This window comes from Martes martes (genome assembly GCF_963455335.1).
Source record: "Martes martes genome assembly, chromosome: 2".
In the NCBI taxonomy this organism is placed as follows: Eukaryota; Metazoa; Chordata; class Mammalia; order Carnivora; family Mustelidae; genus Martes; species Martes martes.
Window position 1 is genome coordinate 193,193,019 of NC_137889.1, and position 22,758 is coordinate 193,215,776.

The 22,758-nt window shown below is 38.1% G+C and overlaps 1 protein-coding gene across 1 annotated transcript in view; it reads right to left on the minus strand.

Moving 5' to 3' along the window:
- The window catches only part of CENPC (centromere protein C), a 96,294-nt gene extending 80,208 nt beyond the window's left edge, over positions 1–16,086 (minus strand). The window contains exons 1-2 of the mRNA XM_080797041.1: positions 15,847–16,086; positions 10,971–11,017 (exon numbers count right to left, since the gene is read on the minus strand). Of these exons, the coding sequence (XP_080653167.1) occupies positions 10,971–11,017; positions 15,847–15,864 (65 nt within the window). The 5' untranslated portion in view covers positions 15,865–16,086. The remainder of the gene's footprint in view (positions 1–10,970; positions 11,018–15,846) is intronic.
- Positions 16,087–22,758: the final 6,672 nt, after the last annotated feature.

The following is a 22,758-nucleotide window of genomic DNA, read 5'->3' on the forward strand; positions in this document are numbered from 1 at the left end:
GTGTCCCAGAAAGAAACAGGTCACAGGCCAGGTGAGCAGAGAGTGTAGCCGGAGACCAGGGAGACAGGAGTGATTGACAGCTTTTCTCAGGGCTCACTGGGGAGTGGGGCTCCAAGCTCTTGTCTCCTCTAGCCTGGAGATTGAGAGGCTGCCATTTTCATTCTCATCTACCAAAGCTGTGCAGAAAGTTGTCAGGAAACAAAAGCTACCAAGAGCAAAGCGGAGCAGATTACTCAGCCTGGCCCCTGACAAGGGCGCTGCCAATTCCGCCTGGGCAAAGACACTTAAGAATCACTGCAACAGGCCCCTCCCCCAGAAGATCAACAAGAACATCCAGCCAAGACCAATTTTAGCAATCAATGAGAACTGCAAAACTCCAGCACCAGGGGAATACAGCACATGGAATTCATGGCTTGTCTCCCATGATTCTTTAGTCTTTCAAACTTAAATTTTTTTTAATTTTCTTTATTTTTTTTTAAATTTTTCCTCTTATTTTATCAATACCTTTTTTAAACTCTTTTTTAATTTTAATTTTTACATTCATTTTTTGTTCCTTCATTGTATTTAACTTTATTTTCTGTATATATGTGTATGTTTGTGTGTGTGTGTGTGTGTGTGTATGTTATTCTTTCCTTAAAATTTTGGGATACACTTTTTTCTAACAGACGAAAATATACCCTAAATCTAGGGAATGGCTTTGTTCTAGTTTCCAGCCTGAAGATGTTCTCTTCCTTTATTTTTTTTTTAAATTATTTTCTTTCTTTTTTCAACCAACTTTTATCTTATCAATTACTTTTTAGAAATCTTTTTTAATTTCCATCTTTACAGTCATATTCCATCTCTTCATCGCATTTACCCTTATTTGTGTGTGTGTGCGTGTGTGTGTGTGTGTGTATACATATACATGATTTTCTTTCTTTAAAATTTTGGGAGGCAGTTTCTTCTTTTTTTTAATATTTTTTTAAAGATTTTATTTATTTATTTATTTGAAAGACAGATATCACAAGTAGGCATAGAGGCAGGCAGAGAGAGGAAGGGAAGCAGGCTCCCTGTTGAGCAGAGAGCCCGATGCTAGACTCGATCCCAGGACCCTGGGATCATGACCTGAGCCGAAGGCAGAGGCTTTAACCCACTGAGCCACCCAGGTGGCAGTTTCTTCTAACATACCAAAATACACCCAAAATCTAATGTGTGCCTCTGTTCTATTCACCAGCCTGATGATATTCTCTCTCCCCCACCCCTTTCTTTTGCCCTCAGTTGCAGGTCTCTTCTGATTCATTTAGTGTATATTTTTCTGGGGTCGTTGTTACCCTATTGGTATTTTGTTCTCTCATTCATATATTCTTCTCTGGACAAAATGACAAAAGTGGAAAAACTCACCTCAGAAAAAAGAACAAGAGGCAGTACCAACCACAAGGGACCTAATCAATACGGACCTTAGTAAGATATCAGAACTAGAATTAAGAATGACGATTAGAAACATAACAGCTGGGCTTGAAAAAAGCATAGAAGATACTAGAGAATCGTTTTCCAGAGAAATAAAAGAACTAAAATCTAACCAAATTGAAATCAAAAAGGCTATTAATGACGTACAATAAAAAATGGAGGCTCTTACTTCTAGGACAAATGAGGCAGAAGAGAGAATCAGTGATATAGAAGACCAAATGATGGAGAATAAAGAAGCTGAAAAAAGAGAGATAAACAGCTAATGGATCACGAGGGGAGAATTCAGGAGATAAGTGATACTGTCAGATGAAACAATATTAGAATAATGTGGATCCCAGAAGAAGAGAGAGAGGGGCAGAAGGTATATTGGAGTAAATTATAGCACAGAACTTCCCTAATCTGGGGAAGGAAACAGACACCAGAATCCAGGAGGCACAGAAAACCCGCCTCAAAATCAATAAAAATAGGTCAACAACTCATCATCTACTAGTAAAACTTAGAAGTCCCAGAGACAAAGAGAAAATCCTAAAAGCAGCTTGGGACAAGAGGTCTGTAACATAAAATGGTAGAAATACTAGATTGGTAGGAAATCTATCCACAGAGACCTGGAAGGCCAGAAAGGACTGGCATAATATATTCAGAGCACTAAAGGAGAAAAATATGCAGTCAAGAATAGTATATCCAATTATGCTATCCCTGAAAATAGAAGGAAAGATAAAAAGCTTCCAGGACAAAACAGCACAGAGGTTCCTCAAAAAGTTGAAAATAGAGCTACCCTACAACCCAGCAATGGCACTACTGGGTATTTACCCTAAAGATACAAATGTAGTGATCTGAAGGGGCACATGCACCCGAATGTTTATAGCAGCAATGTCCACAGCAGCCAAACTCTGGAAAGAACCTAGATGTCCATCAACAGATGAATGGATAAAGAAGATGTGGTATATATATACAGTGGAATACTCTGCAGCCATCAAAAGATATGAAATCTTGCCATTTGCAATGACATGGATGGAACTAGAAGGTATTATGCTGAGTGAAATAAGTAAATCAGAGAAAGGCAATTATCATATTATCTCCCTGATATGAGGAACTTGAGAGGCAGTGTGGGTAACTTGGGGGGGTAGGGAACAAAGAAATGAAGCAAGATGGGATCAAGAGGGAAACAAACCATAAGAGACTCTTAATCTCTCTAAACAAACTGAGGGTTGCTGGGGGAAGCGGGGTATGGAGAGGGATTGGGTTATGGATATTAGGGAGGGTATGTGATATGGTGAGTGCTGTGACGTGTGTAAGCCTAACAATTCAGAGACCTGTACCCTGGGGCAAATAATACGTTATATCTTAATAAAAATAATTAATTAAAAATAAAATAAAAAAATAAACGCTTCCAGGACAGACAAAAACTAAAAGAATTTGCAAACACCAAACCAGCTCTATGGGAAATATTGAAAGGGGTCCTCTAAGCAAAGAGAGAGCCTAAAAGTAACACAGATGAGAAAGGAACAGAGACAACATACAGTAACAGTCACCTTACAGGCAATACAATGGCACTAAATTCATATCTTTCAATACTTACCCTGAATATAAATGTGCTAAATACCCCAATCAAAAGACACAGGGTAACAGAATGGATTAAAACAACAAGCCCTACAGTGGGTTAAGGCCTCTGCCTTCGGCTAAGGTCATGATCTCAGGGGCCTGGGATCAAGCCCCGCATCTAGCTCTCTGCTCAGCAGGGAGCCTGCTTCCTCCTCTCTCTGCCTGCCTCTCTGCCTACTTGTGATCTCTGTCAAATAAATAAAATCTTTAAAAAAAAAAAAAAAAAGCCCGATCAATATGCTGTCTGCAGGAGACTCATTTAGACCCAAAGATACCTCCAGATTTAAAGTGAGGGGGTAGAAAACAATTTACCATGCTAACAGACATCAAAAGAAAGCTGAGGTGGCAATCCTTATATCAGGCAAATTAGATTTTAAACCAAAGACTATAATAAGAGATGAGGACACTATATCATACTTAAAGGGTCTGTCCAACAAGAAGATCTAACAATTTTAAATAACAATTTTAAATATCTAACAATTTTAAATAACAATTTTAAATTTTAAATAAAAATTTTAAATAGGGGCATAATTTTAAATATGCCCCTAACATGGGAGCAGCCAATTATATAAACCAATTAGTAACAAAATCAAAGAAACACATCAACAATAATAAATAGTAGAGGAATTTAACACCCCCCCCCCACTGAAATGGACAGATCATCTAAGCAAAAGATCAACAAGTAAACAAAGGCCTTAAATGACACACTGGACCAGATGGACATCACAGATATACTCAGAACATTCTATCCCAAAACAACAGAATACACATTCTTCTCTAGTGCACATGGAACATTCTCCAGAATAGATCGCATCCTCGGTCACAAATCAGTCTCAACCAGTACCAAAAGACTGGGATCACTCCCTGTATATTTTCAGAAGTTAGAACTCAATCACAAGAGGAAAGGTGAAAAGTACTCAAATACATGGAGGCTAAAGAGCATCCTACTAAAGAATGAATGGGTCAATCAGGAAATTAAAGAAAAAATTTTAAAAACTCATGGAAACAAATGATAATGAAAACACAACTGTTCAAAATCATTGGGATGCATCAAAGGCAGTCCTTATAGAAAAGTATATCGCAATACAAGACTTTCTCAACAAGAAATGACTCCAATACACAACCTAACCCTACACTTAAAGGAGCTGGAGAAAGAAAAGCAAAGAAAGCCTAAACCCAGCAGGAAAAGAGAAATCATAAAGATCAGAGCAGAAATCAATGAAATAGAAAACAAAAGAACCGTTGAACAAATCAACAAAACTAGGAGCTGGTTCTTTTAAAGAATTAACAGATTGATAAACCCCTGGCCAGACTTATCAAAAAGAAAAGAGAAAAGGACCCAAAATAATAAAATCATGAATGAAAGAGGAAAGATCACAACCAACACCAAAGAAATACAAACAAGTGTAAGAACATATTATGAGCAACAATATGCCAGCAAATTAGACAATCTGGAAGAACTGGATGCATTCCTAGAGATGTATAAACTACCAAAACTGAACCAGGAACAAACAGGAAACCTGAACAGACCCATAACCAGTAAGGAAATTGAAGCAGTCATCAAAAATCTCCCAACAAGAGCCCAGGGCCAGATGGCTTCCCAGGGGAATTCTACCAAACATTTAAAGAAGAATTAATACCTATTTTCCTGCAACTGTTCCAAAAAATAGAAATGGGAGGAAAACTTTCAAACTCATTTTGTGAGGGCAGCACTACCTTGATTCAAATACCAGACAAAGATCCCATCAAAAAAGAGAATTACAGACCAATATCCCTGATGAACATGGATGCAAAAATTCTCGCCAAAATACTAGCCAATAGGATCCAACAGTACATTAAAAGGATTATTCACCATGACCAAGTGGTATTTATTCCTGGGCTGCAAGGATGGTTCAACATCTGCAAATTAATCAATGTGATACAATACATTAATAAAAGAAAGAACAAAAACCGTATGATCCTCTCAATAGATGCTGAAAAAGCATTTGACAAAGTACAGCATACTTTCTTGATCAAAGTCTTCAAAGTGTAGGGACAGAGGGCCTATATCTCAGTATCATCGAAGCCATCTATGAAAAACCCACAGCAAATGTCAGTCTCAATGGGGAAAAACTGAGAGTTTTTCCCCTAAGATCAGGAACACAGCAGGGATGTCCACTATCACCACTGCTATTCAACATACTACTAGAAGTCCTAGCCTCAGCAATCAGACAACAAGAAGAAATACCTCCAAATCATCAAAGAAGAAGTCAAACTCTCACTCTTTGCAGATGATATGAAACTTTACGTTGAAAACCCAAAAGACTCCACCCCAAAACTACTAGAACTCATACAGGAATTCAGTAAAGTGTCAGGATATAAAATCAATGCACAGAAATCAACTGCATTTCTATACACCAACAACACAGAAGAAAGAGAAATTAAGGAATCGATTGCATTTACATACAGTAGCACCAAAAACCATAAGATACCTAGGAATAAAGCTAACCAAAGAAGCAAAGAATCTATACTCAGAAAACTATAGAATACTCATTAAAGAAATTGAGGAAGACACAAAGAAATGGAAAAACGTTCCATGCTCATGGACTGGAAGAACAAAAATTGTGAAAACGTCTATGCTACCTAAAGCAATCCACACATTGATGCAATCCCTATCAAAATACCATCCATTTTTTTCAGCAAACTGGAACAAATAATCCTAAAATTTATATGGAACCAGAAAAGACTCCAAATAGCCAGAAGAATGTTGAAAAAGAAAACCAAAGTTGGTGGCATCACATTTCCAGACTTCAAGCTCTATTACAAAGCTGTAATCAGTGCCAGTATGATAACTGGCACAAAAACAGACACACAGATCAACGGAACAGACTAGAGTACCCAGAAATGGACCCTCAACTCTATGGTCAACTAATCTTCGATAAAGCAGGTAAAAAATGTCCAATGGAAAAAAGTCTCTTCAACAAACAGAGTTGGGAAAATTGGACAGCCACAAGCAGAAAAATGAAACTGGACCACTTTCTTTCACCATGCACAAAAATAGACTCAAATTGGATAAAAGACCTCAATGTGAAATAGGAATCCATCAAAATCCTTGCGGAGAATACAGCCATAGCAACTTCTTCCTAGAGACATCGCCAAAGGCAAGGAAAGCAAGGACAAAAGTGAACTATTGGGCCTTCATCAAGGTATCAAGATCAAAAGCTTTTGCACAGCAATGGAAACAGTCAACAAAACCAAAAGACAACTGACAGAATGGAAGAAGATATTTGAAAATGACATATCAGATAAAGGGCTAGTATCTAAAATCTATATAGACCTTATCAAACTCAACACCCAAAGAACAAATAATCCAATCAAGAAATGGGCGGAAGACTAAAACAGACATTTCTGCAAAGAAGACATCCAGATGGCCAACAGACACATGAAAAAGTGCTCCACATCACCCGGCATCAGGGAAATACAAATCAAAACCACAGTGAGATACCACCTCACACCAGTCAGAATGGTTTAAAATTAACAAGTCAGGGAATAACAGGTGTTGGTGAGGATGTGGAGAAAGGGGAACCCTCTTACACTGCTGGTAGGAATGCAAGCTGGTGCAGTCACTCTGGAAAATAGTATAGAGGCTCCTCAAACAGTTGAAAATAGAGTTACCCTACAACCTAGCAACTGCACTACTCAGTATTTACCCCAAAGATATAAGTGTAGTGATCTGAAGAGTAACATATACCCCAATGTTTATAGCAGCAATGTCCACAATAGCCAAACTATGGAAAGAGCCTATATGTCCATCAACAAAGAAGAGATAAAGAAGATGTGGCATATATACACAGTGGAATATTATGCAGCCATCAAAAAGGAAAAACCGAAATCTTGCCATTTGTCACATGGGCAGAACTAGAGGGTATTATGCTAAGCGAAATAAGTCAATCAGAAAGGGACAATTATCATACGATCTCACAGATTTGAGGAATTTGAGAAACAAGACAGAGGATCATAGGGAAAGGGAGGGAAAAATGAAACAAGACAAAACCAGAGAGGGAGACAAACCTTAAGAGATTCTTGGTCTCAGAAAACAGAGGGTTGCTGGAGTGGAAGGGGGTGGAAGGAATGGAGTGGTGGGGTGATGGACACTGGGGAGGGTGTGTGCTATGGTAAGTGCTGTGAATTGTATAAGATTGATGAATCACAGACCTGAACCCCTAAAACAAATAACACATTATACGTTAATTTTTAAAAAGTCAAGATAACATGATAAGAATCTTCTGTCAAACAAAAGGCAGGGACGCCTGCGTGGCTCAGTGGCTCAGTTGGTTAAGCCACTGCCTTCGGCTCAGGTCCAGATCCCAGAGTCCCGGGACAGAATACCACATCAGACTCCCAGCTCTGCGGGGAGTCTGCTTTTCCCTCTGATCTTCTCCCCTATCATGCTCTCTCTCACTCAAATATAAATAAAATCTTTAAAAAAAAAAAAAAAAAAGGCAGCATACAAGTTCCCAGATGCTACAGCTCAAGTCATGATCTCAGGATCATGAGACTGAGCTCCCCACTCAGTACAGAGTCTGCTTAAAATGTTCTCCCTTCTCCCTCTGCCCATCCACTGTCCCCACTGCTTGTGCACGCTCTCTCAAAATAATAAAAATAATAATAAAACCGGCTCAGTCAGTTGGGCATCCGACTTTTGATTTCAGCTCAGATCATGATCTCAGGGTCATGAGAATATGCCCTATATCGGGTTCCATGTTGGGCATGGAACCCGCTTAAGATTATCTCTCTCCCTGTCCCTCTGCCCCTCCCTCCTGCTTGCTTGCCTGCTACCACACTCCTTCTCTCTAAAAAAAAAAAAAAAAAAGAGGGCTCAGTCAGTTAATTATCCAGCTCTTGGTTTTGACTCAGGATCCTGGGATCAAGCCCCTTAGCTAGCTCCCCTCACAAAAAGGAGTCTGCGGGCACCTGGGTGGCTCAGTGGGTTAAGCCTCTGCCTTAGCCTCAGGTCATGATCTCAGGGTCCTGGGATCAAGTCCCGCATCAGGCTCTCTGCTCGGTGGGGAGCCTGCTTCCTCCTCTCTCTCTCTGCCTGCCTCTCTGCCTACTTGTGATCTCTCTCTGTCAAATAAATAAATAAAATCTTAAAAAAAAAAAAAAAGGAGTCTGCTTGTCTCCCACTCTCTGCCCCTCCCCCTGCTTACACATATGCACGTGCTCACTCGCTCTCTCTCTGAAATAAAGCTACTTTTCTAAAAAAAAAAAAAGGCAGAAAAAGAAAATCACTGAGTAAAAAGGAACTCTGCCTAAACATATTTTAAAGCAGACAAAATTGTCCTAGAAAAAAACATGCCATAGAGGACATTTATTATTAAGGAAGAGAAGCAAGCAAAGGATAGGCTAACTCTACTGTTTTGTGCAAATAATAATAATCAGGACTGACTTACCTACAAAACTGCTAAACCCCAGCTTTGAAGGAAAAAGATAAACACCAGCTGCCAGATTTTGGGTTGTACTATACCAAGAAAGCTGGGCAATGAGAATCCTTCTTCTGGACTGGTTCTACCAATGCTTTGTCCCTGAATTCAGGAGGTATCCTACTAGTAAAGATCTATCTGTCTTTTAAAGTTCTTCTGATATTAAAAATGCCACTGGCCACCCAAAACCCCAAGAGTTCAACACTGAAGGAGTCAAAATGGTATACCTGCCCCCAACACAACTTCTCAAATTCAGCTTCTAGAACAGGGGATCATAAGGACTGTAAAGACTCATTACACATGGTTCTCTATGCTATGGTATATGGAACAAAGAAAACATCATGAAAGTCTGGAAGGATTACAGCACTGAAGAGACCATTATTGTGAAAAGGCTATGAAAACCATTAAGCCCAGAGCAATAAATTCCTGCTGGAGAAAACTATGTGCAGATGTAATACATGACTTCACAGGATTTATGATAGAGCCAAACAAGAAAAGTCATGAAAGAGCTTGCGGATATGGCAAAAAAGGTGGGGGTACAGGGTTTCAAAATAAGGATCTTGGAGAAATTAAAGGGCTAAGAGACATCAATACCAGAGGAATTAACAGAAGATAACTATCTGGAGATGAGCACTTCTAAATCAGTACCAGATGAGGTAGAAGAAGATGTAGAAGCACTATCAGAAAACAAATTGACATTAGACAATCTGATAGAGGCTTCCAATTACTCAAGACTGTTTTTGGCCTCTTTCATGACATGGACCTTCTAACTGTCATAACAGACACTGAAACTAAGGTAAACAGCAGAAGGATTGGTACCATTGGTACCATATAAAATCAATTTTAGAGAAATGAAAAAGCAAACATCAGACAAAAATTATGATATAACTGTATAAAGTTATACCAAGCATGCCTGCCTCTCCGGCTTCCCCTTTTACCTCCTCCACCTCTTCTGCCTCCATCACACCTGAAACAAATCACCTCAGCTCTTTCTCCTCCTCTTCAGCCTGTTCAGTGTGAAGACAATGAGGATAGAGATCTTTGCAATGATCCACTTCCACTTAATGAACAGTAAATAATCAGCATGCCATATCATTAATGAACTATGTATGTGTGTGTGCACATGTGAAAATCTAGTAACTGTATGGCAAGAAACATATGAAACATTTGTGTGTCACTGTCATCATCATCATCTAAGTATTCATTGTGTAGAACATCTTGTGCAAAACTTGACGGAAGTGGATAGCTTATCTTTACATAGGCATAAGGTGAGTGATATTTAATATAAAATTGATAATGTGTTATCTTACTGTCTTTAACTTTCCTTTCAAAGAATTATACTACCATACAATATGTCTCTCCTCACAGGTAAGTGGTTTAATAAAAGAGTAACAATGTTTCCAAACTATATTATGAATATAACTATAATACCATACGCTGTATGCTGTAAAAATTTTACAACAATTCATTCATTAGTGTATAGACTAAGCTACCATAAAACAATCATATTGATCATACCAAGCTACCATAAAGCAATCATATTGCTGCTTCTTTATCAATACCTATTATATTTGTTAATAAATATGAATTTCTTTCCCACATTTTTTCATGTCTGATGTGTAGTGATAATAATATATATAACATCTACAGTGTTTTGTATAAGACTATATTAATGTAGGTAATAACAGACGATTCTTCTTGTAAAAAGACAACAAAAACTTATTGTTACCAATACAGTATAGTACTGTAATTGTGTTTCCTTATGATTTTCTTAATAACATTTTCTATTCTTCAGCTTATTTTATTGTAGAATACAGTATATAATATACAGTATACAAAGTATGTGTTGATTATTTATGTTATTGGTAAGGCTTCCAGGCAACAGTAGGCTGTTAGTAGAAGTTTTGGGGGAGTCAAAAATTACGTGAGGATTTTCAACTTTATAGTGGTCAGCAACCCTAACCCCCCAAGATGTTCAAGGGTCAACTGTACTTGTTTGCGAGTTTATGTTAATACCTAGTTCTGTGCAATTTATGACATCTGTAGGTTCAGATATCACCACCACAGTCAAGATACTGAACAGCTCCACACTACAAAGATCCTATATTGCCTGTTTATAACCTACACCCATGTTTTCTTTTAGCCCCACCAAATAAGCTGCATCTTTGTAATATTACCATTCAATCCACTCTATAGAGTGCTTTCCCCATGGCTGTCAGTCAGAACTAAGACTGATTCTTCCTGAACCATAATTTATCAGCTAAATTTCTTTTCTCACTGCTGCTAAGTCACCACAGTGCTTGCATTAATATTTCTGTTAATATAAAATCACTAAGTAGACTATACTTAATCAGTTGGCACAGAAATCATTGTTAGAAGTAATTTTCCCTTCTTCATTTAAGAATCACTTTCTGAAGATAGAAATGAAAATGACTTTAAAGGCTTAAATATATAACTCACCTGGAAGGTCGGCAAAATCTTCTTCTGTAGTCATTTTTGAGATGATCCTAAAAGAAAAGTAAATCATCCAACTGGTGAAAATTTAAGTTCCTCATTTATTCATTCAGCAAGTTCTGATAATTGCCCATTATAATACTATAAAGTGGAATTCATCTGGATCAAGTGAAAGAGAACTTGCCTCATATCTACTGTTTCAAAATCTTTACTTATACTATTTGCTCACCCTGGGATTTAGTCCATCTTTCTCCTTTTCCTCTACCTGCCTCCATACCTTTTCCATCATCAAAATTCCAACTATCTGTGCTTCTAATAATTCAAATTGGTTGACCAGCAGTATCTACTTATCTCCTTTACTTGCGGGCAGATCCCCCAGAATAATAGTTAAGCACTAAAATGACATAAAACAACAATGAAAAAGAGAGTGGAAGAGAGGACCACCTTTTAACAAAAAAAAATTTAACAAATTTCCAGAAGGTGGAAAACAAATGGAGTATGTTAATTGATGAAACAGAATAAAAGCAGTAGCAGCCAAAAGTAAGCTCGGAGGATCCAGTTTTTGATGGGTCGTAAGCATATCTGCCCAGGAAAAAGCCGTAACAATGCAGAACTAAGAAAACTCGAAATATGAAGAAGGAAAGAGTGAGAAAGGGAATGAACAGAATAAAAGACTCCCACATCCTCACCCCACCAACACAGAGCTAACTGACTAACTGAATTTAAAGAATACAGAGCTAAAAAACTGTATTCTATTGTTTCAGTCTTAAATATTACCAGCATCTATGGATCACCAGACATTTAAAAGTCTCTAAACAAAACAGGAAAATCAAGACAAATTTTTAAAATGGAAAAGAAAAAGGCCCAAGAGAAAACTGAAACCAAGAATGAGAAAGAAGAGCATAACCCAACATATAAACCTGTCAAATTTTTATGTTGTACATTTGAAAGTAATGTAACATTGAGTGTCAACAAGCCTTCTATTTTTTCTTTAAGATTTTTAAAAAGATTTTATTTATTTCTTTGTTAGAGAGATAGGGAAAGAAGACAGAGCACAAGCAGAGAGAGTGGTGGGCAGAAGAAGAAGCAGGTTCACTGCTGAGCGAGGAGCCCAATGGGGGACTCCATCCCAGGACCTTGGGATCCTGACTGGAGCAGAAGGCGGATACTTAACTGACTGAACCACCCAGGCTAGACTTCTATGAAAGAGAAAAAAAAAAGGGGGGGGGCAGAAAATGTAAAAACAAAAAATAAAACTCTAATTAGTATGTGGAAAAGAGATTTGAAATACTGGACTCATAAAACAAAAGTGGTAAAAAAAAAAAAAAAACACCTAGTTGGGTTTCAAACATGGACCATTAGGAAGATGTGCATCGAGGTAGAAAAATTTTGTTCAGATTTGCTGTTATTTATTTTTTAAATTAAAAATGAAAATGTATTTTGAAAAAAAAAAAGTGGTATACTACACTGAGCCCAAGAAAAATTCTTAATAATTAAAAACATTTTTGCCTAAAATTTAAAAAGCAGTAATTATGAAAAAGCTAAGATATGTCTGGGGGGGGGGGAGACAAAAAAATGAAGAGGAAGTAGAAAATGGGAGAAACAAAGAAGTTCCAAATATCAGGAGGTCCAACTTCTGACCAATTGTTATTCCATAAAGAACAAAGAAAAAGAAAAGAGATATACTCTGAGAAAATACACAATCAAATTCCCTAAATCTGTAGAGCATAAATAGCTAGCACGATGAATTTAAGAGGATCCATTCCTAGGCCATAATAGTGAAATTTCTGAAAAAGTGAGACTAAGAAATGCTAGGATGCTTCCAGAAAGAAAAAAATCGTTAACTCCAACAAGGAAACAGCCTCATCACTGGGAACAACAGGAAAAATAAAACACAGAGACATGCTGATTTTGGAAGCCGAGAGCATAGTTGAGATACTTAGGATTCTATCTTTAATCGTTAAATCAATCCTAGTTGAAAACTGGGTAGTAACAGAATGAACAGCATGCTTTAAAAAATATTATCAATACCAAATATTTATTGAGCCTCATTTTCACTTGGCCCAATGGGTTTTAAGTGACCCCACCACACATAAACACTCTCTTTACCCCACTCATGCTTTGACATCCTGAACTGAACCACCCTCCTGACTGTATTCAGGCTCCAACACAGGGCTCTGGGCCATTGTAGTTTCCCACCCATAAGGATCTCCTACCTTGCCTGACCCCAGCTAAAGGATTTTCGACTCAATTACTCAACAAGATGAAGACCTCTATTCGATTTTAAAAAACTTGAGAGCAGAGACTTCATGATAAGCTATTTATATTCTTCCCAGAGCCTTATCTAGCGTATTATACACCACACAAACACCATTTTCTTATGTTTTTGATATACTAAATAAATGAGACCACAAACTTAGATTAAAAATGTTTTCTTTAAAGAAGGTGCGATATACAAGGGTAATGATTATAGAAGGCTGACTGGGGTCATGAAAAACAAGAAATTCAGTCAGTAGGAGAACTGAGACTAATTTTAATCAGCCTAAGCTTCCCAAATTCTGAACAGCAACATTCTCAAGAAAGAAGAAATTCATAAAAGAAAGTCAGAGATCACAGTGAGAAAATAGTTTCTTAACATGATTGATGCTATTATTATCAATCACAGATTTTAAATCCATGCCAACATTTATCCAAATAAAACCCTGATCATGGTTTTAAAAAAAATTAAAAAGGAGAATGAGAGGACAAGCAACAGGCTGGAAAAAAATATTTGCAAAAGAACATCTGGTAAAAACTATTATCCAAAATATAGGAGCAATGCTTAAAACTCAACAATAAGAAAACAAACAACCCAATTAAAAAATAAATGGACCTGGGGCGCCTGGGTGGCTCAGTGGGTTAAGCCGCTGCCTTCGGCTCGGGTCATGATTTCAGGGTCCTGGGACTGAGTCCCGCCATCACGCCATCACGCTCTCTGCTCAGCAGGGAGCCTGCTTCCCTTCCTCCCTCCCTCTCTCTCTCTCTCTCTGCCTGCCTTTCTGCCTACTTGTGATCTCTCTCTGTCAAATAAATAAAATCTTTTAAAAAGATAAATAAATAAATAAATGGACCTCACACTTCATGTAACAAGATGTACAGATGGTAAACAAGCATATGAAAAGATGTTCCACATCATATTTCATCAAAAGCAAATTAAAACAATGAGATACCACTATACCTATTAGAATGACCAAAATCTAGAACACCCAACAACTTCAAATGCACAACAGAAACTCTCATTTATTTTTGAATGCAAAAATTCCAAATGTACAGCCACTTTGGAAGAGTTTGGTGGTTTTTACAAAACTAAAGAGACTCTTACCATGACTTAGCAATCATACTGCTTGGTATTTACCCAAGGGAGTCACCCACACAATTGTCCATACAACAATCTGCATGCAGGTGTTTATAGCAACTTTACTTATAACTGCCAAAACCAGATGTCAGGTGAACAGGTAAACTGTGGTATATCCAGACCATGGAATATTATTCAGCACTAAAAGAAAAGAACTATCAAGCCATGAAAAGATACGAAGGATAAATGTGTAACGTCAAATGAAAGTCAATCTGAAAAGGCTATGTATGCATGATTCCAACTATATGACATTCTGGAAAAAGTAAAAACTATGAAGATGGTAAAAAGATGAATGGTTACAAGAGCTGTGGAGGGAGGAAGGGGTAAATGGGCAGAACACAAAGGATATATAGGGCTGTGAAAATACTGTCTATACGACACCACAATGATGGATGCCTGTCATTACATTTTTGTCCAAACTAACAGAATGTACAACACCAGGAGTGAACCCTATTGTACATTATGGACTCTGAGCAATAATGATGTGTCAATGTAGGTTCATCAAGTGTAACAGATGTACCACTCTGGTGGGGGATACTGATAACAGGGGTGGCTAGGCCTGTGCGGGAGTAAGGGGGTATGGAAAATCTCTGTAACTTCCTGCTTAATTTTGCTAAGAACCTAAGACTCCTCTAAAAAGAAAATGAACTGTTTTTTAAAAGGAACTGTGGGCATTTGGTAAATTTTATTCCCCTGCTCTCCCTCCAAGGAAAATGGCCTTATTCCCTTTTTTTTTTAATTCTACATAATGTAAACAGTGTACGTGCTCACAGTAAAAAGTACGCTCTACAGCATCCTTTCACACATCTCCAGGCGTACAAGCACACATTTATAACTACGTAAATGGGAGATCCCTGAGGAAGATTTTCTTAAAAGGGGAGAGAGAAAGTAGGAAATACACTAGGACAGGGACCGATATGGATTGTAAAATATACAGTAACCATAAGCAAAGTGTGAAAAATAGAATAGTGAACATCAAGGGAGCCCAGAGACGGAAACAAAAAACGAGTGCCCGCCCCCCCCTTGAGTCATTCCCACCTTAAGCGCCTTTCAATTAACAGCTGCCCTTTGGAAAACTTTATCAGTAACAGATACTTATGTACAAATAATCTGCTTCTCCAGACCATCAAGTCCAGACTTTGAAGGCGTCCCAATACTTCTATAGACAGAAAATTTTTTGGAGGACTAAGAAGTAGAGTTAGGCCAAAAAAAAAAAAAAAAAAGTATAAATCACAAGATTCTCTGAAGAGAAAGATGCCATCGCAACCAAAATTACAAGAAATCTTGAGGAAACAACACGAAAATTAACTCTGGCTATCGGCGTACGATCAGTGTTAATCTCAAAAAATTTGCGGGCTTTCCCGCTGAAATCTCCAAGAAGCCACAGCACAGGCTAAACATTTCATTTCCCCCCCCCCCCCGCCCCGAGCGCGGGTGCACGGGGCGGCCGAGCTCCCGCTCACCAGAACGGCAAGAGCCTGCACTTACCAGACCCGACGCAGCCATGTTCCGACCCGGGCCCTGGCGTCTGGCACGGAAGTTCTCGCGGGCCGTGGCTCGAAGAAGCCAGGCACTAACAAGAGTCGCGGGAGGAGCAGTTAGACTGCGCCCCAGGAGCCTGAGGTGGGAGGGCGGCAAAGTCGAGGGACGTGCGAGCCAGTAAGCGCGCTACCGCCGGTCCTCAGCCATTGGTTCGGCCCCACAGGCACCGCGCCCAGCAAACTCCGCGGTTTGAAAGGCTCTGCACATGCGCAAAACGAGACGAGCGACCCAATAGAGAGCCGTGACGGGCTCTCTCCTTCCCTGGACGCTCCAACAGTCCCGCCCTTCGCAGCGCCCACCGTAGCCCCGCCCTCCAGTTCTCACAACGCTTGATGCTCCTTTGCTCCCCAGCGAAGCGGAGCCCGAGCTTGAAACGAGTTTTACTTAGCTAGACACCCTCTGGAGAGCGGCCTTTGCCCTTGAACCCAGTGTAAGACTTCTCAAGGGTTCTATTCTAGAGTAAAAAAATAATACTCGGGTGGATAAGAGGTAGAAATTGCAGAAGTTGTTTGAAGAGGAATATTTTACTCTGCAGACTTGTCAACCACCTGTAGCCCATCTATGCATCAACTCTGAAAGTAAAAATAATAATAATATGACGATGTGTTCTTTTTTCACATATGTGGGTAATATTTTCATGAAGCATTGCCAACAAAATGACCAAGGTAAATATATGTCATTTAAGTATAATGTCCTTAAAGGAGTCCTAATCAGGTGTCTTGAAATCTACTCGGCCATTAGCAATGTCATCTAGGACAAATTGTGGCACCATTCTGGGTGTTTCCTTAACATACTTATATAGTGGGAGAGCTAAATTAGATGCTCTGAAAACTTGACTATGAAACTGTTCTATTTTTTGTGATTTAATAAAAATTTGCGTGAGAAGTTTAAACAAAATACTGAATCAATCCATTAATCAAGAGTTGAGCTTATAAACTTTTTAAACTTGTAATGATTTAACAAATGTTATCTCCTGCTAAGGGTTTTTGAATTTATTTTTGGTGGGGAAAAGAGGCTATTAACTCTGCAATCAGGCTAGATTCCATTCTGCTCCACAAATTCTGCCATAGTGGGCAAGTTAATTAAACTATTTCTTTCTCAATTCCCTTGTCTGTAAAATGTCTGTAAAACTGCTGAGCTATTGGGTTAATTTCTTTTAATATCTAGGTGAAATGCCTGGAACATACTAAGAATTCAAGAAGTAATGCTTGGTATTATTATGGACTTTTTTACTTGATCTACCAGAAGTTTTGCCAATCAGACTACATAATATAATTTGATACTGTCACATTTGGAATAGAGTATAATAACTATCATTTATTTAGTTCATACTGTATGCCAAGTGTTTTTTTTTTTTCTTAATTCTCTCCCTGCAGTAACTTATTTAATTCTTAGAACATTCCTGTTAAGAAAAGATGACTAATATCCCCCATTTTACTGACAACAGAACTGGGACAGTGTTTAAGTAACCCGCCCCAAATCACACTACAATTAAAGAATAGAACTGGGGTGGGGGGGCATCTGGGTGGCTTAGTGAGTTAAACCTTTGACTTCAGCTTGGGTTGTGATCCTGGGATCCTGGGATCAAGCCCCACATCGGGCTCTCTGCTCAGTGGGGAGCCTGCTTTCCCCCTATCTCTCTGCCTGCCTCTCTGCCTACTTGTGATCTCTCTCTCTCTGCCAAGTAAGTAAATAAAATCTTAAAAAAAAAAAAAAAAGAATAGAACTGGGGATGAACCCTGGTGTTCTGACTCTAGAACTCATAATCACTATATACTTTTTACCTCTCAGTGGATATTTTAGCAAGCACGATCACATGTGTAAAATTTCCACATGTGAAATGATTCCACAGGAGACAGTGACTCTCAGAGGTATTTTGAGAAACTTGACATGGTATAAAATGCTGTTGGTGATGAACTGGTCTGTTCTACAGAGAAAAGGGAGCAGCACCTTTATGAAAACCAAAGTTATGGAGACTCCACCATTCCCAAACAAAATTTTTTAGTTCCCTCGGCATCTGTCCTACTATTTAATAGCTCCACCATGTTTTTACCATCCAAAAATAGGGTTGCTCATTAGTTAACTAGTTTATAAAACTCGGATTTGTCATTATAGGCCCCCTGCCCCCCAGAATACATCCAGATGGCTCCTTATGAACTTCTATGGCAGGTGACTAAATCTTGAAGTTTTGCATCACAACTACTTAAACTAGGTAAGGAGTGGTGTATACGTGTGTGTGTGTGTGTGTGTGTGTGTGTGTGTATCAGTCTATGGAAGTATGTATATCGGATGGGTATATGGGAAATAAAGTATCCAGAAATTTAACTTGAAAGGGTAGTAGACACATTTAGTTACTTAAGATTTTATGTAGATAATTTTAAATTGGCAATTGTTAAAATGATTTTAAAGCATATCTTAGACCTTAAAAATGGCACTCTAAAAATGAATTTGTTTTAGAGATTATAACACAATTGCTATTAAAATCAAAAATTTTCTTTATTCCTCATAAACCCAAGCCAGTTATATGCCATCAACTGGTAAATAAACAAATTGTAGTACATCCATACAGCAGAATATTCCTCAGCAATAAAAACAAACTACTGATACACGCAGTAGTTTGAATCTCAAAAGCATTATACTAAGTAAAAGAGGCCAGACATCGAAGACAACCTGCTGTATGACTCCATATATGTGACTACATAAAACTGTACAAATAGAAATTAGACCAGTAGTTGCCCAGAGATGAAGTTGGGGATTAAAGATGCTGACAACAAAGGCCATGAGGGAACATCTAAGATGGTGAAAATTGTCTGTATCTCAATTATAATGGTGGTTGTAATACTCTGGTATTTTTGTCAGAACTCTCAGAACTGTATCAAAACTCTCAAAAAGGATGACTTTTGCTGTAAATCATACCTCAATAAACTTGACTTAAAAAATTAAGGGCATTAGAGAGAATGTTAAACCAAAGGAGGCCCACTCCTTGATGAGTTATGTCAGGTTACCCCAGGTAGAGTTGCCTCACAGGGTCAATTTTACTTGTACAAACAAGGAGATCACAGGGATTAATTTCCGAAACAGTGTCTCCCAAACAAGGGAAAACAGGCTCCTCTTATTAGGATTTAGGATGAATATTCAGAGGGGATTTTAACACTATAATGGAACTGGGGTCGCCTCTGGCACTTTATGATTCATATGTGCAAGCTCAGGGGGTCAGGCCAGTAGAGAGACAAAGAGAGAGAGATATCAGCCAAATGCAGTGTGTGAATTAGGGTCAGTCTGAGTAAAAACGAAGAAGCCATAAAGAGCATTAAAGAATGGAAAACTAAAATAGTAATTGATTATTAAATGATAGGAAAATGTGGGGTGCCTGGGTGGCTCTCCAGGCATCTGTGCCCCTCCTCTCTCTGCCTGCCTATCTGCCTACTTATGATCTCTCTCTCTCTCTCTGTGTCAAATAAATAAATAAAATCTTTTTAAAAAAATAAATAAATGACAGGAAAATGTAAAATTTTCTTAGATATTATATTGCTGTTGTGTTGAGAATGCCCTTATTCTTTCCGGATAAGGATATACATATTTAAGTATTGAGGGGTAAAATGTGATGTTTCTAAGTACTTTAAATTGGTTCAGTTGCAAAAAAGGTATAGAGGTGCCTGGTTGGCTCAGTTAGTGGAACATGTGACTCATGACCTCAGGGTTGTAAGTTCGAGCCCCAATTTCACTGCAGAGATTACTTTAAAAAATTAAATCTTAAAAAAAATATATTTAAAAAGTAGATAGATGGGCACCTGGGTGGCTGGCTCAGTGGGTTAAGGCCTCTGCCTTCAGCTCCGGTCATGATGCCAGGGTCCTGGGATCAAGCCCCGCTTCGGGCTCCCTGGAACAGAAGGCCTGCTTCTCCCTCTCTGCCTACTTGTAATCTATGTCTGTCAAATGAATAAATAAAATCTTTTTTAAAAAATAAATAAATAAAATAGAGATATAGTTAAAGCAAACATGGCAAAACATTAACAATTACTGAAACTACATGGTATGTGTAGGTGTTTATTAATACTGCTCTTTTAGCTTCCGTGTATGTTTGAAACTTTTCATAGTAAAATGATAGGGCAAAATGGCATTAATAAAATTGCAGGTTTCAAAATTTTTGCAAAAAAAAAAATTCTGCAAAAGTCAAAAATGAAAATGTTACCAAATTACTATAAGAGAATTCTGCAAGAAAAAAAAATACACTCCAAAAATCAAATTTGTAAAAATTAAAGATGTTGCAATTATAACTTAAAATTTACTATAGTGAAATAAACTTATTTGAATAATTTTGGAGTTTACTTTTTGGAGTGTATTTTTTAATATAACATTTCAATTTTTAAAATTCCTCACTGAGAAACATTATTCCTTGTGTTAAGTATGTTCTCTTTAAGTATCCTTTTCTGACAAAATTATCCTCAGATAGAAAGGCTCTACTAAGACTCTGCCTGCCACATTAATAAAGTGTGTTTGCAATATGCAGGTAGGTGGCAGCAACGTTCACAAAAAAACAAAACAAAACAAAAACCCACACAATTTTACTCTGGGTTGGTTTAAAGGTCCCTACAAGTTCTTAATTTTAGAGTGCTGTTTAAAAAGCACAGTTACCTCTTTGCCAAGTGTTTGACTCTTACTTGCAATTGAATTCTATTATGTATACATTGTTGCTCTTAAGAAAATAACAGGAGTGGTTGGTTGGGTAAGTAGAGCCGGTAACCCTGGATCTCAGAGTTCAGAGTTAGAGCCCCACCTTGGGGATAGAGTTTACTTACAAAAAATTTTTTTAAATCAATAAATAACTAGAGGAACAAAACAAATACAGTATTCTCTGGATCTCCATTTTGCAACCTATAGTTTACTTCTGATCAGCATAATTCTTAAAAAGGAGCTTTTGTCCCTTAAAACACATTTAATTTAGATACACTATCTTGTACACCTGAAACTAATATAACATGTGTTAATCATACTTCAATTTAAAAAAGAAGGGGCGCCTGGGTGGCTCAGCGGGTTAAAGCCTCTGCCTTCGGCTCAGGTCATGATCCCAGGGTCCTGGGATCGAGCCCCGCATCGGGCTCTCTGCTCCACAGGGAGTCTGCTTCCTCCTCTCTCTCTGCCTGCCTCTCTGCCTACTTGTGATTTCTGTCTGTCAAATAAAAAAAAATAAAAAAAAAAAAATTTAAAAAAGAAACTAAAAAAAGCACAATTACATTTTCAAAAGCTTAATGATATACTTCCTGCATTAGAATTTTAACCTTGCAAAGACTTCAATTACTCTGGTGGTACTAGGCAAACATTTCAATAATGAATATTAGTATTTATTGACATGAAAATGTGCTATAAATACACTATATGAAAAATACAGTTTATCAAACAGTATGTACTAATCTGATCATATAAATACACACAACTAGAGAAAAAGTGCACAAAAAGTTGTGCTACTCATCCAAACAATGCTCTCCGTGGCTGGTGGAATAGCATGTGATTTTCATTTTCTTCTTTATGCCCAAACACTTGGGTTTTTTTCTTAAAACTTATATGAGTTTTCCATTTATGAGGAAAAAATAAGAAATTACTTTAAGTATTTATAGAGCATGATAGATGTTTGTCAATCCAAGTGCCTGTAGAGTTTCATAAACAATAAAGTGCCCACACTGTAGCTTCCAGGCATTACCTAGTCATAAGAGATTTAAGGGGTGAAAGAAATAGAAAAATAAACTGCTAGCAAAGGCGTGAATCACAAATGACGTGCTGCTGACACAGAGAAAAACTGTCAGCTGCTGTAGAGGGCTCATGTTTGCAAAATGGACCTAGATTATGGAGCACCTTCAATGTTAACATAATTTTTCTCTTCTTCCCATAGACAGTGCAGAACTGTATAGATGAGGGGTCCATTCTGTAGAATAGAATTCATAATAGCCAACTTAGGCCAAAAGGGGGCTCTACTAATAGACATTTCTCTGTTTACAGAATTGTTGGGAGGGATGGAGAAATAATGTATTGGGGGCTTTCAGGAATCATTCCCAAAGACACACTATGGAACTGAACCACCAAAAGCCTGCTGCTGCTGCAAACTGAAAACTTGGGAAGCTGATGCCAATGCCACAGCCTCCAGTGCTGTACTGCCACTGTGTCATCAGGAAGTCACTGCAGTTACAAAACGCCATGTCTAGGAAGACACGACAAATAAGAAGTCTCCATGAGCAGGCAGCCTCGTTATTGCTTCTGGCTCCAGAAACACACCACACCTGTCATACTAGGTGTCAGAAAACGGATATTCCACGCTTCGACTATCACCACCGTGAAACCCGTGATCGGATGTGGGGACTTCTGATAGTGTTGCCGCAGAAAAATGAGATGTCTACTGACCATGCTTCCCTCTAGAAAAAAAAAAAAAAAGCCAAACTTAGAATAAATTCTGATTTCATTCTTCCTTGCTAATATGGAATGCATCCCAACTCTAGCTGAAGAAAATTCTGGGTAGGTAGTTTTCAGCTCTTCGGCCTCTGCAGTAAAGAATGGCACATTGGAAGGGGCTGGAATGATATTGAGCACCAATCTACCTTATCCCATCAAACAGCGGTAGTGGATCTTAAATGAAGCGAAAGAAGAAAAATGTAGAACTAACCTTTCTATATATTGAGTTTGATGTGGTTAAAACCAAATTCATTATTGTTCTTACCCCCCCCCCCAACTATCATCCTATCTGGAGATTTGAGCCTTTATTAAAATTACCATTATGCTATGACTCAAGTCATTTAGAAACCAGTGTGTATCCTGTACCTATATGACATCAGTAATATGAATTACACCCTACACTACAAAAATAGTGAG